Source organism: Euwallacea fornicatus, chromosome 16 (assembly GCF_040115645.1).
Source record: "Euwallacea fornicatus isolate EFF26 chromosome 16, ASM4011564v1, whole genome shotgun sequence".
Taxonomy (NCBI): Eukaryota; Metazoa; Arthropoda; class Insecta; order Coleoptera; family Curculionidae; genus Euwallacea; species Euwallacea fornicatus.
This window is the reverse complement of record NC_089556.1, coordinates 3,723,339-3,749,426: the sequence shown is the minus strand read 5'-3', so window position 1 is coordinate 3,749,426 and position 26,088 is coordinate 3,723,339. Positions and strand designations below refer to the sequence as shown.

Genomic DNA, 26,088 nt, shown 5'->3' with positions numbered 1-26,088 from the left:
TTTTCTAAGCATTTCAAAAATCCTGGTTATAAAACAGGGAAGACCCTGTAGAATTATTGGGCAACTCCTCTCTTAATTCATCAAGACGCTCCTCGAAGCTTATTTACTCGCAGCATTACGACCTGTTGTTCCCGGGAAAAAAGGACATAACTTCTAAACAACAACGACCAAAAAACTTAAACTTTGGCTTTATTGTACTTTTAACTTTTAATTACGGCAGATTTAATTATGCTGCCTGAAAACTTGCTGCGCTAAAAGTTAAAGACTGGAAAAAAGTCCCGTTGTTTACTTCGAGAATCCATTGGTGGGGCCCAAACAAAAAAAAACGAAAATGAGAGTTTAAACCTCTTAGTCAATCTATGGATTTTACACGTCGGGCTTGATTTTCTGCGTATAAAAGAAAGATTTTTCAGGTCACGCCCGTGGAGTTCTGCTATTAAACGTCATACGCGAAGGATTCCATGCACAGGACGATCAAATTTAGACACAAATCCTTCTTTTTTTAAACTCCGGTATTTAAATTAAAATATTCAAAATAGCCGTTTGCTAGCTGCTTACGTGTAGCGCCTATAAATAGTGTTAAATAGCTGATTCAACCTAAAACAATTCTTGCATTGGACGGACTTTTGCATGCTGATTTAAAAATAATGAAGTTGTGGCATTACCCTCTAACCGTTCTCATTGAAATTGGCGTTCTCTAAGGATAATCTCAAACACAAGGATTTCAACTCAATTTCAATAGGCAAATTGAGGTAAGTTCCTCGTATCATACGCTACGCCTACGAAACATAAATAACTCGTGTGAGTCCAAACGGTCGGAGCAGTACCGCAAAATCCTGTATTTCTCAAATCAGCACGAAGAAGTCCATTTGATGAAGTGATACTATACGCGATGCTCTGTTGCAAAAACCCAAGTTTTATATCGAAACCGGTTTGTTTTAATTTGAATAATTTTTTAACACTACTTATAGGTACTACATCGAAAATCGTACCACGTGACAATTTTGAATATTTTAACTCCAATTCCGGAGCACCATGCCACCATGAGCGTTTTGCCTCCAACTTGAAACGCCCAGTATCTACGCCTCTGAATTGTTTTCCCGATGAAACTCATAATATTTCTCATAATAATTAGGTTTAATTAATGAAATGCAGACTTTACAACTCCGTTTCATCGTTTTGCTGCTATTAAAACTATACAGAGCACCTTAAAACGGAAATTTTAACATTTTACGAGACGAAAAGCAATCAGAAGTTTTAATATTTTTAATTAAACTTAACGTCTTAAATACACACAATAAACTCTCTTTTATAGGGCCGCGTAATTTTAATTCAGTTTTCGAGAGATTAGCCGCATCCTACAACCCTGGCTGCAGTAATAACATTATAATCCAGACACAGGTAGGTCCCACTTAATAAACACCTTAATACAACCGGAAACAGAGGGGCGGCGACTCCCCCTGTAAAGTTACAAGTCGCGGCTCTCGAGTGCCCTCGAAGGGCTCTAGACGGCTGCCCTCCGTGTTATAATAATTATCAATGAGCCTCGTGAGATTTCTGCTCATAACCCGACGTATGTCGGGGGTGGCTGATCATCCCTTGTCTTGACTTCAAGGGATACAGTTTCGTCGAAGGGCTCTGATAAGATTTTCGAAAATTAAACCAATCAAACTGAAAGCTTTTAAACTAATATTTTTGGAGTAAACTAATAATACACAATTTATTCGGCATATTCGTTATAAAGTGTTAAGCCTGTTGACAAAACGCCCAGCTGCGGGCTTGTCCCTGTTCTGATATATTGTCCATAACTTTTAGTTTGGGGGTGGAATAATTTTATATACCTCGGCATTTTGCATTGTTTTCACATTGCAGTGTTTAACCAATATGCATATGTCTCTATTTAAACTATTTCGATAAGCTTGTAGTGGAGGATATTAATGTCACTGATAAATCTATTAGTTAAAACTGTGAGCCATTAAATAAGTGGAAAAAATAAAAATCTTTAATAACGAGAAAGGCGAATTGCCATTAGAAACGAAAGCCCTGCCTCCGCTATCCGACATGAAATGAAAGTTATTCGCTCTAAGTGTAGTTATCTGGAACATTAGAGGTCATATTGCAGTTAATAAAAATGGCCTTGCCTTTATAAAAGGTTATTTGAACGGCTTTAATGGCCCAATATCAGGCTCCTATCTTTGAAATACGGTTTGTTTGTCTTAACATCTCTTTTGAAATTGCTTTTAAGCATGAAAAATTAATTGAAAATTGTTTTCGACTCTTGCGGTTATATTATTATATGTTTATGTGCAATTCGACTAAGACACGTCATATACATATTTGGCACAGCTGCGTTGAAAATTCCACTTTAGTTACTGTTTTAATTAAACAGCGTTGCAGGAAAATAAATAGAAACGAGATGTACAAAGGAGGTACTCCTGGAGCCCCCAGAACCAGGTAAGCGATTTTTTTCCCTGTCAAATTAATAATTACAAGGTCTAAAAGCGTAAAATGATTAATGCCCCCTTTAGGAGTATATTAAAATGTCATTAAGTTTTTGAGAAACGAAGCAATTTTTCAAAATTTCCCACCATTTTCTGTCAAACTTGACAGGCCATAGTGATATCTCCGGGACGTCTAAAAAACCGAAATTGCACGCTTGTCAAACTCGAAAGGTCAAGGTCATGCTTACATGCCATTTAGGTTAGATTGGATTCATGTGTCGTTGGCGGTAGTCACTTTAAAGCATTTCTGCAGAATTTTTTTACTTGTATTATGTTTGTTCAGGAACGCGCAAGAGTTTCGAATTTAACTTTATATCGAAACGGAATCGGGATGCAGGAAAGAGTCAAGGGACCGAAATGTTGTATTTTAATCGAACTCTCTCAAATAATGATCGTCACATGCTTTATCTACAGTGTGTGAATAAAGAGAACTGTTGAGTTTAGGTGTAGGACGACGTGCTACATAAACTATACTTAGAATTCGATGCAAAATTCAAGAATGGAATAAAAAATAATTATTTTTATTTGAGAAAATGAAGTTGGTAGTCATAACTTGTTTTTGGGTCACCCTGTATATATGCATTTAACGTTAAAAAATATTAAAAAAATAATCGTGTCTTAGCTTTTTTTCAAAAAACAAACACCTGAATTTTAATTGAATTCATTTCGTACTTCATGTACACACTATATTCAGGTCATGTTTGGATTCATTAATAGCTCCTTCGACAGAAATCCTTAGTAGGGATTGTTGCTCTTACAATATCATAATGCCCAAAATCGTAAAGGCACGTTTTCTCCGAACGTCTTACAATTTCTAAAGGAACTTGCTATTGACCTATTCAGATAGCATTTGCAAATTGCACTCGACAACAGATGTCTACCTTATTTGTCTTTACAATTACTAATTCCAGACGAATAAATGGTTCCTCCCGCTTTCTTACCGATAAGATTTGGAAATTGACTCAAGTGGACTTCACTCCTCAACCAACATCCATACCGGACACATCGCGACCGGTCATTCATAAAACTTGACCGCTCTTACTAATTTATTTGAAGGTCTAATACTTTATAGTGATCATGAAAACGTTGAATTTATATCCACTATTTTTAACAAGTAATAGTTAATAGACGGTGTTAACTGACACTGTAAGCTAATTGAACAGCTAATACCATTTCGTTTTGTGACTTAAACGAACTGAAACAACAATGGTGAAAAGTACGAAAATGTATACTGGACGGCGCTATTTTTATGTAAAATTGCCCCGAGGGCATACTCCTCGGTACCCCGGACAAACTACCATATGTCGCAAAGAGACCCAACAACGATGTTATTGAATGATGAAAATTTGAAATAAATTACTGTAAGAATTATTTAAAATGCAATTAAAAAAAAAAAAAACGATTTACCGAGACTTCGCTACCGTGTGTTTGGAGAATGAAGCGACTCAATAGGAATATGTTCTTCCTAGAACCTACTAGCTGGATTTATTTAAAACAATAATACCCCGGGGATGTAGAGCCAACACAATTACAGAGCTTATATTTGTGATTGAATTCTCAGAGATTGTTTACTTGAGAACGCCATAGCTGAGTTCCTTACTTGTTTGTCGATGCTTTAATGGACAAAAACAATTTTCTGGATACATGTACGTTATAGGGAACACGTACTATAAATAATATAACAGCCGAGAACTGGAGAACGGGAAACGCTCTTTGAAAAACGTAATTCGGCCCGACTTCTAGACATTCCTCGCGGGACTTAAAAACAGATAAAAGTTACCTTTATATCGCAGCATTACTTATATATTATTAAATTTAGACCAGAAACTTGAGTATTTTTCTTTGGAGGAGAAGAACTTTTATCAGCAATAATACAAGTATATACATACAGTATGTATCGTCGGAAAGTTCAGATCGAAAATTCGCAACCCTCATCGCTGTATAAGGATTTGAACTATAGTAAATTTGAGGTCAATATCCGACCTCAAAAAACGGGTTTATTGTAGTATTCCTTTGCCGGCCTTTGCTGTCTCGTCCAATGAAACAATAATGACGTCGTCATTTCGGAGATTTTAATTTTCGGGGCCATTTTAATAATGAAAACAAATCGTCCGCGTATCCTTCCGCGAAAATATTAATGATTTCCTGCTAATCGGCTAATCCTGTCGACTGGGGCCCCAGCTTAATCTTCAATTATAACGGGCTCAAATTGAAACAACGTCTGTCTCTATCTTTGTCAGTTTTGACATGGGCTTTGGACTTAGATTATTGGGATAATGTATGCGCTTTTGCGTGTGTTTGCCTCTTCTGATAACTCGACCACATGCAGGGTTTGTGCCTTTTGATGTATGGATTTGTATCCACTGCCAGCAACGTTAATCTTTGGATACTTTCAGAACGTCTACGGTCAACTTGTAATCGTTACAGCTGTTATGTGTGTGGACAAGTTGAAGTAGCTTCAAGTTGCGGCAATAGAGTTCATTTAAGGCGCTTTTTTGTAGTTGGTACATTTTAATGAAGATAGGCATATGCAAAAATCGACGATCTTTATGTTAAGGGTCCTTTTCCGACTTCAACAATAAACTCGCAGTAATTTGTGAAGTTGTGAAAACCTATCCAGTTCGTACAGGGCATTCAAACTTCACACACACACAATGTTGGTAAATTATGGCAAAGTTTAGAAAAATTCCCAGTGGTTGTGGAAATATCAGGGGAAAATCTCCAAGGTCGATAATGTAAAAAGAGTGTTTCAAATGAACTTGTTTTGTCCGGACATTTTCAGAACTACACTGCGTGACATAGAAAAGAGAACACGCCGTAAAAATGGTTTTATTTTAATAATTTTTGTTATGCACGTTTCTTACGCTAAAACAAATATTCATTAAAAAGTTAAAAAATTCAATTGTTAAAAACCAAAAAAAAAAAAATTATAATCCGTCGGTCCGCCGCGGTGTCTTATACATTTTTGTACACGTCTAGACCTGGATCTACTGAGGTGATTGATGTCCTCTTGGGGAGCGTCATTCCAGGCTAACTGGACAGAATGACATAACGCCGCTAGGGTTCGTGGGAGATGGGGTAAATTATGCAACCTTCTACCTGCAATATCCCACACGTGTTCAATTGGTGAGAGGTCTGGAGCGCTGGGTGGCCAGGGTAGCATATTGATTGCACTTTGTTGAAAGAGGTCTATAGTCACTTTGGCCGCATCTGGGAGTGCATTGTCTTCCTGGGAAACTGGATTGATAAGAGTTTCCATATGAGACACGAAAAGAGGTTCCAGGACTTCTTGGATGTATCGCTATACCATCTCTAATGAAAGTGAAGGTGACCTGTTACCACATGCAAAAGCATCCCAAACCATTATCCCAACAGTTTGATGAACATGCCTCTGTGTTGTAAACTGAGGATCCCGTCTTTCACCCAATCTTCTTACTCTTGCCCAGCCGTTATGCATACCCAAACGGAATCCGGCTTCGTCACTACACACGATATTATCCAATTCCAGAACTCCAATATATCCGTTCTCTGTGCCACTGCAGCCGATTTTGACGTTGACTTAAGAGGAAGGGCAGCACAATATGGGAATGGTGCGAAATCAGTCCAAAACTACTCATTCAACGTTAAATGGTTCGAATCCCAATGGGCCTTCTACACGCAACAAACACTGATCCGCTGGTGTCCTCTTCGAGACGAACCTATCTCTTAGGGCCATAATTTAAAGGCGGCGATCTTGGCGTTTTGTAGTTCTTCGGGTAGGTCCAGTATCTCTCTTTCGGTTCGTTTGTGTTTCTTGGAATCATGTTTGACCATATCTTACTATAGTGTTTACACTACAGTACAATCTACGGGCAATTTCCCTAAACGACCGTCTAGCCTCTTACAGATTCCCTAGTCGATCTCTCCCTAACTCGCTCGATTGATGAAAATTTCGCAGCATTCTGCTTCTAGGCATATTTGACTAATCTAAAAGCACTTTCTAAGCACGCAATGCACCAATAAATATTCTTCAGTCATATTGTTGATATCTTATTGCAACTTTTATAGCAAGAAAACTAAAGTTCCTGATAACTCGTAAATAAACTGATAAATATGGCTGAGAATTTCATCGTTTTTTGTGCTTCCATATACAAACATGCACGCCAAAAATTATTTGAATAAAACCATTTTTACGGGGTGTTCTCTTTACTATGCCACGCAGTATATTTGAAATTTTCTAATGGGCAAAGAAGCATTCATTTAAAGGTCCATTGTCCAATATTGCCGCAATGTAACTTAACTTATACGGTTTCCCAGATTCCGACTGACCCCGTCACCCTCGAATGTGGCGCAACCTGTACATATATCTGTTACACGTTGGGAATTGTTAATGGACAGAGTCTAAGGTTTCAAATTATAAACGAACTGCTAATTTTATCCGAACCTGTCATGAAAGTTAAGAAGCTAATACAATGTCGCGTAAGTAGCCCGGGTGTAGGCCTTGCAAGTTAGTCTCACGCCTACCGACTTTATGAGTATTAATTTTGAGTGAGGATAAAGGAAACACTTTGTCAAGTTGTTTGGTCGTTGGAGCATTGGCACATTTCCTGAACTTTCCCGTGGATCGTCCGGATATCAGTAGAGATAATTCTTTTGTCGCCGAATCCATTTTCCTAGCCAAATTTAAAATCTCTTCAGACCCACGGTCGGCGATAGTAAAGCCGTTTTCGGACATGGCGGAGTCTAGCCGAAACACAATTAGTACAGGGGTGTCCTTTGGCAGTAGTAAAACTTGGAAGAAGCTTTTTTGTTTTACTTTACTAAATACATGCTACTTAGTTAATGTACATGACTGAACGATAGGTGTCTTATGTAAAAATATGAAAGTTTAAACTAATTTGCCTAAAACGAAAAGTTAACAATAACCCAAATAGAAGCTGCAATTCTTAAAAAACGAATTTTTGCGCAAAGCTTAGTTGCCGGCGGTTTTTTCGGATGGTAAATTCCGGTATTTTCAAAATTTTAATGGAACGTAAAGGGGGCGCTGTCGATTCCATTTTGCGTGATAAGTAGGAAAAAACGACAGGTGAGTAGTATTTTTTAAACTGATACCTGCTGCAACGGGTAGTTTTGATCCGTTCTGTGCGAACTTTAAATCTGGATTTACATCCGCAGTTTCTTGCCGTCGATGCCTATAGTAAGACCCACAGATTGCCTATTCATATTAATGTACGGTAAAGTTTACGCGAACTATTGCTTCCCGCCCAAGAGAGCAAAATCCTACATTTTAGATATTGTTGCAGGAAAGGTTATAAACGAGAACCTCAGCTTTTAAAAAATATTTTCCAACCGTGGGCCATTAAGACCCTTGGGAGTGATGTGCAAGATACACCCGTCCTCTATAAGAGGTCGCCATAAAAATTGCCCATAAATTTCTGAAAAACGCATATGCTAAATAAGGTAATGAAAAATTGTTTTACCGTGGAGAAACAATAAAGAGACAACGTTGTAATTTCGTAGTCGGGCAAGGATAAAGGGGAAATGTTTTCCCGCTTTCTTTTGTGACACCTGCGTCATTTTTATGGCCAAAATAATACCTCGTATATTTTCTACGGCGCAGGGGAAAAAATTGAAAACCGTTTTAAAAGAATTATTGCGATTGTTTCCATGGTGCACGACCAAAATAATGGTTTTTACACGAATATCAATTAAAATTGTATTTCCTGGTACTGCTGCCTTGATACCTCAAGGGCTCACTCGACCTCAATCGTGACTTTGATTAATTTTAAAATGAGACATGTCGCACTAAAAGAGTGGGACGGGGGTGGTCCGGTAATTTTTCACTACCTCGAGGATGAAATTCCGCAATGAAGATGCATCGTTGCCTTTCTGGAGCAGCCTAATGAAATCATTTAGTCGATGGCCCGCCCGAGACCTAAACTTTTAATTTTGTTCAAAAATTTGCATCCCCGCATTAAAATTAAAACTTTTTCTCATTCGAGCTTTAAAACCGGATGAAAATGATTACTGACCTTGCCAACGCCGGTAACTTCCTTCACTCCTATCCGTCTCAGCAAGGCGGGAGGCACTGGTGGAGGACATTTTTGCAGAGCTCCACAAAACCCTCCGGGATCTGCATCGTCCGAATTGTAGCGTTTCCGCCTGTGAGGGGATGAAGAGAGGTTCAGCTTCTGGGCGGCCCTGGAACAATATCAAAAAATTAATATCGATTCACAAAGCCGAACGGGAAAGTGTATTTCGAGCCCTAAAAACGGAAGCCCTTCTGACATCTTGACTAATGCCAGAGGCACCTCGTGTAATCTGGACCTGCTTTCCGCCGGCAGGACGTCGCAAAAAGTGGGCTTTATGCGGCAGCAGGAAAGGTATAATTCAGGATAAGTTGACGTGGAAAGGTTTTTTTGTCGCCGTCTTTAAAAAACCTTCCCCGTGACATATTTATTCCGACTTCTGCTCAGGATTTTAAAAATGTTGTGTACAATAAAAGACGTCCAGGAAGCGATCGGTACACGAAGGGAGGGTGCGAAAATTGAATCTGGAGAACAAAAAAACGCCACAAAGCCCACAAAAATAACACATTATCCTTGTGCAAACCGAAATATTTTGACAGGACGAAGCATAAACAGTCGCAACGGCATTAGGTATGGACGTCACGCACTTTATAGGCCGCCGAAATTTTGAAGGGGAGGTGCGGGGGCGGAAAGAAAACAAAAGGGGGACAACTCGACGATGGGAAATGTATGATGATTAAATATACCCAACCAGATTACGTTGGACCTGTTTGAGTTTTGTGATTAGAGGAGGTGCGTAAACATGTAAGGATATCATCATCGGCAGTGCAAATTAGATCCAGAGCAAGTCGAAGCTGGTTCGGGATAAGGGAGCAACACGTAAGCTTTGAAGAATTGGCTCGTTTCTGACTTGCAATTCAGGGTAGCGTAGATATATTTGAACGTAATTCGCCTTCAAAATTTGTTGATAGGGTAAAGGCATGTTCCTAAATTCACCATACAATACTTGGCTTAGGAATTGAGGGGGTCGTTTTTAAAAATGTTGTTACAGACAATTTTTTTGTTCGACAAAAGTACAGAACACTCTGTAGTGTTGTTCTTCGTGGGGGCATTATCGGTCATTGTTTTCATTCAGTCTGATTGTGTGAAGCATTTTATACGAAATCAGCCCAAGAAAAAGTATCTTTCAGAAGATTTTTGAAATTTAATAGTCCAAATGCCGCGTGATGGCTACAACCAAAAAGACGTTGCAAAGACGTTAAAAATTAGCTAATGGGCTGTCTTTAAAATTTTAAGAAAATTTGGCCCTTATGAGGATATAAAAGATGGCCTAAAACCTGGACGTTCAAGAAGAACGAATGCCGCTACTGATCGACGGATTAAACACATATCATCTGCAGATTCTGGCAAATCCTTCGGGATTATAAAGCAAAAAATCACTAAAAATAGTGACATCAATTAAGCGATCGCACTGTACGTCGTCGGTTGTACGAAATGGAATTAGTAGGTAGGATTTCAGTGAAAAGCCCTTAATTTCTAAAATGAACGGGAGAGCCAGAACTAAATTTTCTCAGGAACATTTGTCTTATGGGGATGCTTTTCTCGATCGGGCGTTGAGCCATTGGTCGAAATGAAGGGAATTATGGATCAGTTTCCATGCAAAGCCATCCTTGAGAATCTTGTGCGGTCATTTACTGATGAAGATATGCCTTTACTTTAGCGGTTTCAGCTAGACAACGGCCCTAAACGGTCATCCCGATTAGTAAAATATTGGCTGAATGATAACAACATCCCCGTATTAGAGTGGCCGTCTCAGTCGCCGGATCTCAATCCGATTGAGCATCTCTGGGAACCCTTAAAAGGAAAAATTCGAGACAGGAATGTATCTAATCGGGATGAGTGGTAGAATATCTTGCAAGAAGAATGGGTGAAGATTCCTATGGTCACTTGTGAAAATTTAATCGATTCTATGCACCGTCGATGTCAGGCTGTTATCGACTCGAAAGGATATACCAAAAAATATTAGTTTACTTAAAGTTTCGTACTGATTATTGTGGATTTTACGAAGTATTCCATTCTTTTGTTTAGCATAATTTATTGTTTTTATTTTTTTTATATTTCTAGAAGTGAACATATTTGTTTTTTTACAGTGTTGTTAAATATGTACTTGGGTTTTTGTATATGTTAATTTTATAATAGTCAACAATTTTTATATAAAACTACGATGGATTAAAAATATTCCATACTTTTCTCTACAACTGTAGGTCGTAAGTTAGGATAATACTCGACAGATGTCGCTTAGGTAAATTCTAACAGTCCTTAGTACCGAAAAGTTCTTGTCTACGTACTCTTACTGAGAGGCAATTTTCATGGCATCGCGTCGTGGTTCGTCAATACTTTAATACAAGCTTTATACTTGTTAGGTCCTTTTGGTAAGGCGCAACAGGATGTTCTAAACCAAATCATATGCACAATATACAGGGAGTTTCAGTTGACATAAAAAAATAAAATTTCATTGCGCCACGTTTGTTATTCCATTGCGTAAGAAAAATGAGAGGGCTCACGGAGGGCTGGTTTTTGACTCGCCGTATACGTACAAACTTTGAAATGACATTTATACGCTAACTTCTTACGATCGAAATACTTGGAACGAAAACTCCCCCCATTAACAACGTACCGCGTATAGCAAGCCCATAGATAGCGCTGTTGCCATAAAATGCGACAAATGGCGTCATAAAGTTCCGACATACGCTAATTGCAAATGGCCACCTGAACAACCGAACGTATTGCTGGTTGCAGAGCGTTGCAGAGCACCGAGGGAAAACCGTGCGAATTTCCAATACACGAATTGAATATGTTTATGTAATGTATATGTTACGTATTTATGGGCATTTTCATTATCATAGAGCATCTGCCGAATTGCGTTTAACGTTGCCGGGGCCTAAACAGGTTTAAAGGCCCTTCGGAAAAGGGAAAAGAAATATATATCTTCACATGTAGTCACGTGACCTGATCCAGGTGCTGATAGTGTCGGCCCAATTGATGGATCACTTTCCTTTTCCCCAACTCGCTAAGGAGGAGCTACTTTTCACTCGGAGTGCCGCTGTTTTTCGTTGACTGTTAAGTTTCTAGAATTGGAATCCATTTTCAACTCAGCATTTCTGAACGCACGAATCTCTTGAAGTTACCATTATCAGTAGGAACGTCACCGACGTCATAGATTTCTCTTCGTGGAGTTATTCTTCAAAAGGGATTAATGCTCTTTAAGGTTCAATTCTAAGGATCGGAACTCGGAGGGTTCGAGCTCCCCCTTGTGTGCTTCTATTTACGTATAATACAGGAACAGCGTGATTATTCAAAACAATTTTCGCTTTTCATTCATACGAACATCGAGATTGAGCTATTAATCAATGTTTTGGCACATTCGGAAACTTCAAAGCAAGTGGTTTGGGTGTATTGAAGGGTGTCGGGGAGATTTTCTTACATAGCGCCTCATCTACTAAACACAAAAGCGAAATAAACGACGTTATTATTTTAAATTCCACTTCAAAAGACTCTCGTCTCAGTTTACTTTATCTTTTATACATGCACGTATGAAGTACTTTATCTTCAACTCTGTAATACGGAAATTGCGAGATAAGTAACTGGAAGCCTTTGTAGTTTTCTGCTTCTCTTTTGCAACATGTAAACGCGTTTCGAGAGATAGGCGGGCAACTGCCCGTTTTCCTGCCTCACTCCTGAAACTAGGAATGGGATACCCATTTATTTCAGTTGCATAAACTAAATTATTGCAACTTCAGTTTAGTGGTTTATGCAGATGTTGCTTGCAAACACGTAGTAGATAACTTTCCCCAAATTATCTATCCAGATAGAAGAATGGGCTTCGTAATTCAATTAGTGATCACGCTGTCGATAACTCGTCCCCAGTCCTACGTTTAGCAGTAAAGGCGATTTAAATTTAGCAGGGAACGCAATTTTACAAATTCGCTTTTACATATTCCGTTTTAAGAGCTCCTGGGGTTATTAGATGTTCCGGCCTAATTTGATGTTAAATTCGCGTTTGTTTCTCTCTCAAAGCTGAATAATTTATTACAAAAGACGTTACGAAAGCCATTCCATGTTTCTCTGAAGGGAAGTTATTCGCTCACGAATGGAATGGGGTAGAACAAAAATAAAGGGAAATATTCATTTGTGTTTGTTCCCGGAAAGTATTACATTTAAAATTAACACTCACGTGGTGCGGGCTGATTTTGGTACAGGAGCCTTGCCGATAATGAAGAAATCTAACACGTTCGAAATCGCCTTGTGGTTGTGGCAGAAAATCCGGTCTGAGATCACGCGAGTGTGAAATTGGAAAATCCTCGACCGAAGAAGGCTTTCTCCTTTTCCGGGCTTATTTTATTTTTGCCACCTTTTTCGTCGACTTTTTTGCATGACAATGACTAAATTTGAATTTGGGTTAATTTTATGTGCCTCCCGAGGGGGGCCGAAAAATTAGTTTGTTTTTGATGCTTGTCGTATATATTAGTTTTTCAGGCGAGGAGAAAATACGCCTCAATCCGATATTAAATCGAGCCGATATTTCTTATTTTCGCCCTTTTACCGAAGGCAAATTTCGCTCCTTCCATTTCGCTTTGCCTTCTTTAAAAACCTGTCTGTGACGGTTTGAAATTTTAGCCCAAGGGCTGTCAGACCGCGTTGAACGATTGAAAGACGGATGAGCCGAAATTTTCGACTCGATATTAACTCAAATATTCAATGCCTGCGTTGAGCCTTTTTGAAATATTTATTTCTTTAACGCGAAATCGAAAATTGACTAAGTCCTGTATTACGCTTTCTACGTGTCTCATTAACGTTAAAAACGGGAATGAAATCCGGAACAAGACACTGGATGAGTCCATTTAACAAATTTCTCAACGTACTCATAAATTAAAAATTTTCCACATCAGAAATCTTTGCGTTTTTTCTCCATTATAAGTCGCTGCGCCATCTTTTTACGCGCCCCTTATTCTTTATTTTTGACTTTCCATCACTGCCTTATTACACGAGAATTTTAACTGAATTTCATAAATTTTTATTCATTTTTTAGTTTTATGACGAAATTGATTGAATTATGTGCAATTTTAAACGCGCACTAAGACGCATACTTACGAGTGCCTTTTTTGTATTTTTGCTGATGCTCTGCGCTTTTTAGCATTGTTTTGCCATCATCGGCCAGCACACACGTACTCTATATGCCATGAGTGGCTGATACTAAGCTTTCCACCGTGTATGTATGTGTCAGAGTAACATTAGCTCTCGTGTAGGGCCATTAAACGCCAGATTTATTCAAATGCTTTTCCTAAATGCATTTTCAAACATGGGATACATTTCTTGCTCGTTTATTTTGACACTAACTGCGTTATGTAAATAGTACGACGCCTTTCGAGGTATTTCTTGATGACGCAGGAAAGGAAAGAATCTATTCTTCAAACATATTCTATGGGGCGAGTTTGCTTCTGTATTATGTATATTTTTATTAGAAGTTTTCCCTTAAGGGAGGGCACAAACAAGAAACGCACAGCAGTCCCTGGCGAATTTACCTTTTTTCCTTCATTTTATCAATTTTCCATTTCCATGCGGAGATCCTCGGAGAGCCCACTACTTATTTTCCATCGCCTAACTCAATTGACCTGCTTCGCTCTCACACGCCAACCAAAGAAGAGTACTAATAAATTGATTATTAGGCCTGTGATAGTAATAATATTTTTAAATTAATATAAACTGCCAGATCGACTATAAAATTGTACGTGGATTATTCTAAACCGCCTGGGATTGATCCGATTTAAAGGGCGGCGTTTTTTAAACGGCTTTAAAACTTCGTTGCCGAAGGCTTATTTCATATCCCATTTAGTTCCCCAAAATCCGTGAAATAAATTCAGGAACCACAGGGAATTCAAGATTTATGAACTGTGTGGTTAGGACCCTCCAGAGCTCAAGCACTCTCTACCCGCCATTCTTATTAATTCAACTCTTTTCGAATGTTTTATTTGGTTAATTTTTTTCGGTTACGTTTACGCGGACTCAGCATGGCAATGCATCAAAAGATGGAGCGAATATCTGGGGTTGAAACATCGGTGGAAACGTCGGAACTTTGCATAATGTCGCAGGAGACACCGGCAAGTTGCCTGCAGTAAATCACCCCCGGCAGGAGTGAGAAAGAGAAGGCGGTTTGATTTCGCGAATTTCCACAGAATTTCAACGGGATTTCACCCTCTTCCCGATAGAGATAACCCTGAAGCGGCATAATGCGCGAATTAGATCTTTTTTTCCTGACGTTGCCCGAATCAAACACCAGTTTAAAAAAAAGTAGAATCCCAAAAGGATAAGCCATAGAGATTCTATTTTCTGCTGCGCCTCTCCTGTTATCGGAGGAATCCTTTTATTTTCGCCATATACCAGGAAAACGGCGGAAATAAATTTGAAAAAAGGCAGTTTATGGAGGCGCAGCTACAAAGTTAATGGTGATTGAAAAATAAAGTTAAAATAAATTAGAAGATGCCTGTGCGCTTTCGAATGGCGCTGCTGCACGAAAACTATTCCGAATGTCTCGCCGAAAGGGAGTTTTCGGAACTTTTGTAACTTACCTGTTTAGAGAAATAAACTATGAGTCTGGGCTAGATACGTTCGCACTCTAATAAATACACCTAAAGCTAAAGGCTGAGCAACACCGGTGAGTTCAATTTATTGAAAAGGGGGCCGCAACAGCTTCTAGTTTGCGTTTTCCCATACTTATCTCTCACAATTTTCGAGTTCCAAAACCTAAGGGGCGATCTTCGATTTAAGAAAATTCGCCAAAAACTGCCATTTCAGGTTCTCCTCTCTTCGGCCATCATGAAATTGAAGTGTTTCAGGCGCAACCCACCGCACGAAAAGCGTTCTATGTTTTCATTTTCATTGCGATGTAGCACTTTGCGCTCTTAGTACATCAATGGCTCGTTCGAGTATTCTTTGTACGAATGCTAGTGGACATGTCCTATGACTTGATTGAATTAGCACAAAAAGCTTTCCCACTACCGGCGAAGAAAAACCAATGTTTTCTAGCTGTTCTGTTATTGAAACCAAACGAATGTTGCCCTAGCAGTAGGTAAACAGATATCTTTTAAGCTGTATTTATCATCATGGAAACCCCTTGTTTGAAATGCATATTCCTTTTAGTTTTGAGTTATAATTGAGATTTTACGTGTTTGCCTTTGCTTAGTCCGCAGGGATAATTTCATAATTTTTCTTACAACTCCTGTTGTTTCATAATTTCTCATTAATCATTCTGTCTTCTGGGAAATCGTCTGTGCTGAATTGTTATTACCCAATAACTACAGCTCCAATTCCTTCGCCGAACTGCTCACGTGACATTTATCAAGAAACTTGCGGAGCTCATGTAAAAACCACTCGTACAACCTCATTTTTCCCTTAAACCGAACCCGTGTAAGTCGTATATTAAAATAAGGTAAAGATTCCGCCCCATTAAAGGCGAACTCAAAGCGCTTAAAACTCTGCAAAGTGGCCCCCGTTCGGGACGACAACTTTCAGCATTTGTGTTTTATAATCTAATAAAGTGGCGGCATAGATCATTCCAGAGCACGTTGCGACACCCCTGGATTACCTGGCAAGGTGCAACACTCCTGAAATATCGTCCTCCGCATTACGTGGGGGGAGGACGTTTAGCCACCCTGTCTCAAAACTTCCCTTCTAAGGAATCGGTACGATTAGAGTTCGCTCCAACTCCCAACTATTTTTGATATGGGGAACAATATTTCAGAACGAAATCGAGACGGATTATCCAGGCCTAAAAGCAATCAGGTTGTGAGGCGTATTCAGATAAGGCCAGATAAAGTTAAAACCGGAAGACGGGAAGAGTAATAGCGGACGTGACCTAAAGAATGCGAATGGAAAAGTGGAATATTTCCACATGGAGAACGTGGAAAATGTCGATACAACGACCCGGGGGCTGCGGAACTCCCTGGATGGAGGCAGCAGCTAGAAATAAACCTATGAGATTTGGAAAAACAAGCGACAACGTTATATTCTTTGTCGTGCATAAATGTGTGATATGAGCAATTGAAAAACAAATACGTTCATTTATCACGCAATCTTAATGCCACAGGAAACGTGATGCCTATAAAAATACCGGGTATTGCAAATAACAATGTCAGATATACGGGAGTAATTGCAAAAAACTTGGGCGAGCTGGCACGCATTCGCCAGAAAAAGACGCTTCAACAACACGGCACAACGAAAGTTATTTCTTAATCAAAAAATTTTATTTATGACTCTTGAAAAGGTTTTGTGGGCGAAGTTGCATGCTTCAAGACGTTCCAATGTGCCCTCAAGCCAAAAATGATATCGGAAATCGTCGAAGCCTCTTCGAGGTTCCGGCCTCAACGACCGAACAGTCCCATAATTCCCAGTATTGTTGTTGCGTCGGAATTTTTAAAGAAAAGTTTGGGAAAACCCATTGGGGCCAGTTCCTCTCGTTCGATAAATTAGGCCACATCGCGTCACGTTAACATGTAGAATTAGAAATGTTTGAGAGTTAAGGTCGACCTGCGACTCCGCGGGTGCACTGAGTGAAATTTACCGGGAATATTTGCTTATTTCTCTTCAGGGTAACTTACCGGCACTTTTGTCCCAAATTTGGAAAAATATCAATGCGAATGGAGAATAAATGACATATCAAATATCAGCACTTTAAGACAAACATTTATAAGTTCAGTTCAAAGGTCTCATATTGTTGGAATCTCGATTTTGAACTTTTCAATCTTCGAATGCGACAATGGTCCCATTAACGTTTAAGTGAGATTTCGGTTTGATCACCGACACCTGCTAATGCGACCCTGATTTTGTCACTGTTCATTTTCACGCACTTCACGTTCTTCTGGGTTCAACGCGATCGAAATCATTCGGGGCAGGTTTCTGGGCGTGTTTTTTGTGGGCATGTTTTCCTCTGCTTTTTCGGTGTTACTTGTCACTTGAAACATATGACAGGCCCGTACCGGTCGACATCATGAAATCGGAGCAATTTTTTGTCGTGGACGTTTCCTTTCGCGAAGTCGGGAAACCACAATTAATTAAGCCGCATTTCGTCGGTGAATTATGGGCACAGATACCGAAAGCCGAGCCGGTTCGGTCGCTTATGCAACTGGGGAAAGGTGGTGCAGTGGTATTTTCGCCTGATTCCCATGCATACCTCATAATACCGCGATTTAATCTGATCTAATTCGGTAAAAATCCGCTCAAATTTACCGTAACCCGAATGAATAAATAAACAATAGCTCAGAACAACCGAATATATGCAAATTCGGCGACGTTATTTATACGCCAGTGACATGCATACCTATATGAAAAAGCCGCGAATAATTTACGTGTCTTTCATGCTTTCCGCTACTTAGAAATGAAAAAAATCCACGGATTTTTTCCTTTTTTTTTTGGAAAATGGCCGCGATACACGGACAACTGTGAAACTTACGTTAAGGCCTATGTATGAATAATACTTACCTCTTTCAATGGGGACTCTAACATTAGATTACTTTTTTAATTACGGCTTTAATTAAACATCGTTCTGTCCTCTTTTTGTCCTATTGTGACTTCTTTTTGTTCGTTTGTGACGAGAAACAGCCCTGGACTGATTAGAAAATGTAAGTTAACTAGTTGTACTCGTCAGTTTGAAGGAAAGTTCTCCTTCGGTAGTCAAGTTTTGAATTAGTTTAGGTTAAGCCGTTTTTGGGATATTTGAAAGCGCATCGTTTTCTTTTCTTTTGTGTGTATCTTTAATTTGAGCTAAAGAGAAACCTCTAGGAAGTTTCTAATTGCGGGTACTAGTCAAGTCGCGACGTGTCTTTATTTCCATCTAGGACAGCTATTTCCATCTAGGACAGCGAATATCTAAAAAAGTATACCGCGCGGCTGTAAACTGCGTCTACTTCCCTAACTTTTCTACAAATTATTATTTTTTTAAAGTTCAAAAATAACGTTAAGCAGCAGCAAAAAATACTGTCTTTTGACGTTTGTTCATTTTTTAAATGTCATATTCGTAGCGCAAAATGGCCGATTTAAAAAAAATTTAACTTGAGTCAGTGACACCGCAAATTAAACGTCTTTTAAAATTACATTCAATGGTACATAGCGAACCAAAATTCTTCGATTAGTTTTTGAAAAAAAAAAGGTACAAATTTGGTACAAAATATAATACGCAAACTCAGGTAAATAGTACATATGTAAACAATGAAAAAACTTGTGGGTTCACAGGGAACTGATTTGTTTTCGATATCGCGTTCAGTAACAGTCTTTGTTTTTCTTTTTACCAAAGAGTCTTTGTGAGCACAAAACCCAAAACAAAGCAATTTCCGAAAAAACACGTTATTTCGTCGTTTACGTGCCATTTAACTGATTTTATATTGCATTTTCTAACAAAATTATACCTTTTTTTCTCAAAAACTGATCGAAAGATTTTGATGTCGCAATATGCAGTTTCAAAAAGCCTTTAATTTGATGTGTCACTTGAACCATGTATATTTTTTTATCGGTCATTTTGCGCCACCGGTGGCAATTTAAAATTAAAAAAAAAAAAAGGTCAAAAGATATATTTTTTTCCCATTTAATGCTGCTTTTGAATTTACACAAAAGAATAATTTGTGAAAAAGTAGGGGGGAATAATGTGATGCCGCAGGGTATTTCTCACCAATGAATTGTTAAGTGGAACAACTTCCACCATCAATATAAATACTGCTTCAGCGGCGTTTTTGAAAAATTCATGTCTCAATCGCACATGCGATTAGTCCTTTTTTTATTCTCGCATTTCACTCCAGGAATTAGTTACTGGCTTCCTCAAATATTGCGAAATTTGCGTTGAAAAGCATATAAAAATCTCGGTACAAGGAACGACTTTTTTCCGATTGAACGCAAGTGAACTCGTTTACCCCCGGTATATGTTATTAAAAAAAGAAAATAATTGTGAAAAAAAACTAAACATTGTGATCTCCAAACGCACTTTTTGAATCTAAATAATGTTCTAAAAGAGTTTATTTCTGGGCCTGAAAAAAGCTTTTGCATCGTTTCAATCGTCGCCTTGTCAAACTTGCCGACGCGCTTTTCCCCGGCATCATATCGACAAAAGGATGTACTCAATTCCGGTTTGGTACACGTACCCAGACCTGGCATCTAAACAAATAAAAAATAATAAACACTTATAAAGCAAGAATAATGGCGTCGCGTTTTTGTATAGGGTGGAAAAGACGCCGCCGACGTCGTCCGCGTCGCTTGGCTTGACACGGATCAGCTGTTCCTGTCTAATCCAATCTGACCTTCCGGAGAATGTCAAGATATATCGTGTATGGGTAAATTAATCAAATCTCAAGATTGATGTGTGTTGCATCCAAAAATTGAAACGTACCTATTGAACATGAAGGGAGCTCCCTTTGGAGGGCGATTTGCATATAAATTACACGGCTTACTAATAAATTAGTTCCAAAATACTGGATATATCTCCAACTCGAACTTTAAAGGTAAAATTAAATTTCGGTTTTCCCAAGGTTCGGGTCCCGCGGCGGCCGAAGGGATTTAAAAGACTTAGAACTTTCCGCACAAAGTAAATTAATTTATTCCGAATTATATTCCGATGGTTTCGGTTATTATTTGACTTTGAAGTCGTTAAGGATGAGATCGCCGTTTATTCAATTCATTCGGCAAATATTATTAACAAGCCAACACCCTTTGTTTGATATTTCATTCGGGGAAGCCAAACGATTCAGCACTAAAAAGTGAACATTTCAACTATGTGTTTTGTATTTTAAAAAGCTGACCAAGCATGTTTTTTGATTTTGCAGGAATTGCATTTAGACAGCACATTGTGATGTTAATGTCCATGTAAATATCTGAGGGTCATCGAATACACAACATCGAAATCAAACTGATTGATGATAAGAACAACCATATTTTCTCTAACAGTTGGGAAATGCAACGCAGGTTAGTGCTGTTCGAAAGGAATTACAAACGTTAGATGATGCAAACTTCGTCGAGAGCTACATCTCTGTCTGTGCTTTATTGGCACTACTCATTTTTACCGGATCGGCTTAAGAACCTTGGATTTAACAGACGATTTTATAATCATCAAAAACCTCCAAAGGGCAAGGAGATCGCTCACCTACTAGTGCACCAAAGAATTAAAAAATTAAATCGTCATATGGTGAAGCAGCTTTTAGATTTTTGGGTTCCCCCGGTACGTCTTAGTTTTTCGCAATTTTGAGAGCAGTACCGTACCTCGTTTACTAGGGCAGGTACGGCCACTTAAAGCTTCCCTGTAATAATCACGGTAGGTGACATAGAAAAGAGAACACCGCGTAAAAATGGTTTTATTTAAATAATTTTTGTTATGCATGTTTCTCACGCTAAAGCAAATACATACTTCATTAAAAACTTGAACAAATTAAATTATTAAAAACAAAAAAAAATTACCATTTATCGGTCTTACGTTGTTTTATACATTCCTGTTCGTATCTAGGCATGGATCTAGTAAGGTGATTGATGTCCTCTTGGGAATCTCATGCCAGGCTAACTGAGCAACACGACATAGCGCCGCTAAGGTTTGTGGGAGATGGGACAAATTACGCAACCTTCTACCTACAATATCCCATACGCGCTCAATCGATCAGAGGCCTAGAGCGCGATGTGGCCAAGGTAGCAAATTGATCGCATTTTGTTGAAAGAGGTCCATAGTCACGTCACTCTAGCCACATGTGGTCGCGCATTGTCTTGCTGGAAAACTGGATTGACAAGACTTTCCAGATAAGGCACGAGTTGGGGTTCCAGGACTTCTTGGATATCTCGTTGGGCTGTCGTCCTGCCTTTAATGAAAGCGAATTCGACCTGCTACCACATGCAAAAGCACCCCAAATCTTTATTCTAACAGCCTGACGGACACGCCTCTGTAATGTAAACTGAGGTTCCCGTCTTTAACCCCGTCTTCTTCTTACTCTTGCCCAAACTCAAACAAAAATCTGGATCCGTCACTAAACACGATATTATAATATTCCAGACTCCAATGTATTCGTTCTTTGCACCTCTTTAGTCGATTTTGACGATGTTTTAAGGTGAGGGGTAACACAAGATTGGGATGGTAGGAAATCAGTTCAAAAGTTCTTATTCGGCGATAAATGATTCGAGTCCCGATGAGCCTTCCATGCTCAGCAAACCACTGATCCGCCAGCGTCTTCGACGAGACGAACCCATCCCTTAGGACCATAATTCGAAGGCGGCAATATTGGCATTCTGTAATTCTTCGGGATCGTCCAGTACTTCTCCTTCTGTCCGTTCGCTCTTCTTGGAACCATGTCTGACTACATCTCGTTATAGTGTTTACACTACGGTTCAATCTAGGGGCGATTTCTTTAAAAGACCGACTAGCCCCTCGTAGACCCACTATTCGGCCTCTCTTAAACTCATTCAACTGATGAAAATTTCAGTGCATACTACGCCTAGGCATATTAGATTAATCTAAAAGCAATTTCTAAGCACACAATACACCAATAAATGATATTTTGCAGTCATATTGTTGATATTTTATTTGCAATTTTTATAGAAAAAAAAAAAAACTAAAACTCCTGATAACTCATAAAAACACTGATAAATATGGCTGAAAATTTAATCGTTTTTTTTGTTTTCCCATATACAAACGTGCACACCAAAAATTATTTAAATAAAACCATTTTTACGGGGGGTTCTTTTTTCCATTTCGCGCTGTACACAAATTGACTAGCCCCCAAGTTTGAATTGTGCGTGTAAAAGTATCGATTTCTGTAGAAAACATTGTAATTTGGTGTGCAGATCTAAGGCAAGAAACATCAGCTAGAAAAGCTATAGAAATTAATGGCCTGTAGCAGCCTAACCTGAAATTGCTCTTATGTGGACTCGCAACATTTACATTAATCCCGTTCAATGTAGCTTATTCTCACATTAATCTCGCGATCAGCGACTCTTGTGATCATCTCTTAAAGCCAATTAATATGCTAAATACCTAGGAAAATGTTTTTTTTCTCAAATCTGTCCAGCACCACTAAAGTCGTTAATTCTCAATTGAAACTTGTAGCAAATTTAAAGATGTCTTAAGGCGATTCGCCTCACCAAAATTGATCAAACCTCTTCCCCAAATAAACGCGAAATTTAATTAAAGAAAAGGCGACTCTTGGTAACAACAACGCAGGGGGCCGCAATTTGGCCTTACAGTTATCCGGTTAAAACGGCTCTCCCGGAATAACGGGCGTAAAAATGAAATCGGTTATAAATACGGCAATAAATTGCAATTACGCACATGATTTGACTGCATAAACGCGCACTTTGTGTTTTACATTGCCATTACATCCTCCGTGTAAAAATTATTTCTCGATACTACCCAAGGGATTAAATTTTTACGGCCTTCGCCTAAGCGAAGGTATTTCTGTGGACATAATCCAGGGGTTTATCGGGGGGTTAGTTTGTTGAGATTGAATCTTTACTTTCTTCATCTCCCATTCAGCAAACCGTAAACGTAATAAAGAAACAAAAACGAACCTTGGATTTGCCCTTTTGAGGAACACTCCCAAACGAAGTGTTTACATTTCCAGTTTGAATCGCAATTTCGCTTTCGACGATGGCTCGTCTTTGTCCTTTTGGAGGGGATTTCTACTAGACTCTATTGGGGCGATATATTCCCTTTACCGAAGTAACAATAATACGTATTTATTTGAGTCCTTATTATTTGAAAAGACGGTCCTTGGACGTCCATTTTTCTCACTGCCGGCCGAAATAATTAGCCAGGAATGTTGCCGCCCGGGTGTTGATTTGTTAGGCGGTAAAAGCAAAACGGGAAACGAGTTTATTCAAATTTCCCCGTTTTCCCGGTCAGAGCTAACTCGTGTTTGTTATGTAAACTAGTATCCCGTCATCAGGCATTTTTTGAAGCATTTTCGCTCTATTCTGCAATAGCCCTAATTGTTCCGCAGTTCGGCGAAAATAAACCGGAGCCAAAAACTCCGGGGTTAATTTAATAAGTCGGGCACCTAATGAAGAAGGGTGCTGTACGGGACGTGACCGCAAAACGTTTAAGAATTACTGGCACTAAATCATATTAACCATAGACGAACATTAGGAAGTTTTTTTTTGTCTAAAACAAGTACGTGGAAAGTTTCCCGGGAAAAAAGTTGTCCATACGTCGAACTGCGACCGGGAATAAGGGGAAAACTTTGAAAGTGGATACGGTGGTATACATCTATTTCCAACTACCTAAAGACGAGTGAATTTCGGTGTCGGAAAAATGAAAAGGATTTCTCACAAATCTGAAAAGGAATAAAACTTTTCGAACGGATTTCATTCGGCCAAGTGCTACATGATATTTTCCACGGGTTCAGCAAGCGAACGAATATGTTTCATATTTCGGGCGCTTTTATTACTTCGATATAGATACATTTATAGAACGATTTTATATTCCTGGAATATTTAAAGTGATACCAAACATGACCATCTTATCTGTTCTCAAAGTGTAAAGCAGGAAACTTCCATGGAACGAATCCATTATCTCAAATTCCTCGTCCTGCAACGCATCTATCACGTTGTGATATCCCATAAATATTAACAACTGGCGAAAATACTATTAGGAATCAATCAGGGACGTCGTCGATAATGGAGAATTTATTAAATGATGTTCCGCCATCGTTTATCATTGTGATAATAAGGCCATGTGAGACAAGGAACCACACAACAATGAAAGACAAATAAATTCTTGCTGCAATATGTTTAAGTGACTAATAGCTCTGATAAACAAAATGGAGGAGTCCTTTCTTATTTATATGTGCAGGAATTACAGGCTGTTCTAAATTTTAGTTCTTTTGATATATATCCAAACATGCGCAATCTGCAATCCCGAGACCTTAAGTAGCAGCTATAGAAGTTCAATGTTCTGCAGATATTTTTTTGAAAAATTTATAATGCTTTTTCATGACATAAAAAGCTTTCATCATTTCCCAGTTTGTGAAGGATACGTCCAGTGGAACAAATTCCAAAAATAAATCGAATCCTTCAAGAATTTTTTTTGCTTCTCATGTTAATTTGAAAATGTTTCATTTCAGCTTCTGGTATTTTTTAAACAATATTAGAGAATCTAATTTTGATTGATTATTGAGAATCTATGAAAGGAAACATCTTGAAAAAAAAACAAAATATGTGGATTGTATAAAAATTGTGTTGCATGCAGAACTTCGAAAATAATTTAGTTTTGAGTTTCTCCTGTGTTAAAACCAAACCGGTCTTAATCTTTTACTTCGACTATTGAACTTTAATCTCCGTATTCTCCGTAGGCCCACAAGTCGAGCTTAGGTCTCAACGTGGTTTAATTTGTGATACCATTTTCTCTCAGAATTCACGTTGGTATTCGAATCTTAGCACTATCTGATTTTTCTAGTTCAATTGCGGATACTATAAAAGGCTATGAAACCGGTTAAATGGAGCACGTTCTGGGGAAGTATGTCAATAACGTAATCAAATGGGAGCCGCTCCAAGTGTTCAGGTATTGCAGAAATTTTGAGAAAATCCCTGCGTGTATATGCAGTTCCTCGAAAACTGAAAAAACATTTTTAAACATCTTTTTGATTGAAATAAGCCCGTGGAAATGAAATTTCCAAGCAACGTTAAGGTATTCTGGAAACATCATTTAGTTATATTACATTATTTTATTATCAAAAAGTGTAAAAATCCAAAGATGCCGCAGTAAGAAAAAGATAATATTATTTGGAAAAATCTGTAGTTTTTTCTTCAAATTTCATCCTCCCAGGCGCATTTCACTCAAAAAGTGGCTTTAGAAATGTTTCTACAGGTTTTGATGATCTTTCAAAATAAAATCATTTTGGTATTTTCAAAATGTTTCGCAAATCTGAACAGCTAGAGCCGCTCTGATTTTGCCACATTTCCCAATTAATCGACGTCATATCTTCTATAGTTTCTGATGTTTTAAGACAAGGAAGATTAAGGACAAACTCGACATACATATATGAATATGTGAAGACAAATCTTAAAAAACTAACTGATGTTAAACTTTTGCCGAGACAGTTGTAAATAGTTAAATATTTCTAGTTTTAACAATCAATTACTTTTACAGCATACTAACATCTTATTTTTATAGTTTGTTTGAAAAAAATATAGAGGAAAATGATGGAAAAATCACTGAAATAGAAGGGTTTGCTCGAGAAGTATTATAGTTACAAGGTTCCGAGGAATTCGAGAAAAATAAAATCTTAAAAAATGCCTCCAAGCTGCTTAAAATGTAATAACCAATATTTCCCTTAAAGTTATCTCAATTTTGAAGAGATTGCACGTTTTTACCTGTTTCTTTGTTTTTAATTACTTTAAAGAATTTGTTGAATTAAATTTAGTGCTAATATGAATATTTTTATACCAACAAAAGTTATTTAAAAATGCATTACAAATCCTCTATAATTTGAATTCGGTATAAAATTATACAAGGAACGCATTAAAACTTTCTCAAAATTTCCTTAGGAAATCATCGGATCACATAAAAT

At 38.4% G+C, this 26,088-nt stretch overlaps 1 protein-coding gene and 1 long non-coding RNA gene across 4 annotated transcripts in view; one reads left to right on the top strand and one right to left on the bottom strand.

Annotated features, from left to right (window-relative positions):
• The window catches only part of LOC136343893 (kinesin-like protein CG14535), a 130,410-nt gene that overhangs the window by 35,513 nt on the left and 68,809 nt on the right, over positions 1-26,088 (bottom strand). For both annotated transcript variants that reach the window (XM_066290887.1, XM_066290888.1), the window contains one exon: positions 8,513-8,681. In XM_066290887.1, coding sequence (XP_066146984.1) covers positions 8,513-8,681 — 169 coding nt within the window. The remainder of the gene's footprint in view (positions 1-8,512; positions 8,682-26,088) is intronic.
• The window catches only part of LOC136343917 (uncharacterized), a 96,021-nt gene that overhangs the window by 68,270 nt on the left and 1,663 nt on the right, over positions 1-26,088 (top strand). The window lies entirely within an intron of this gene.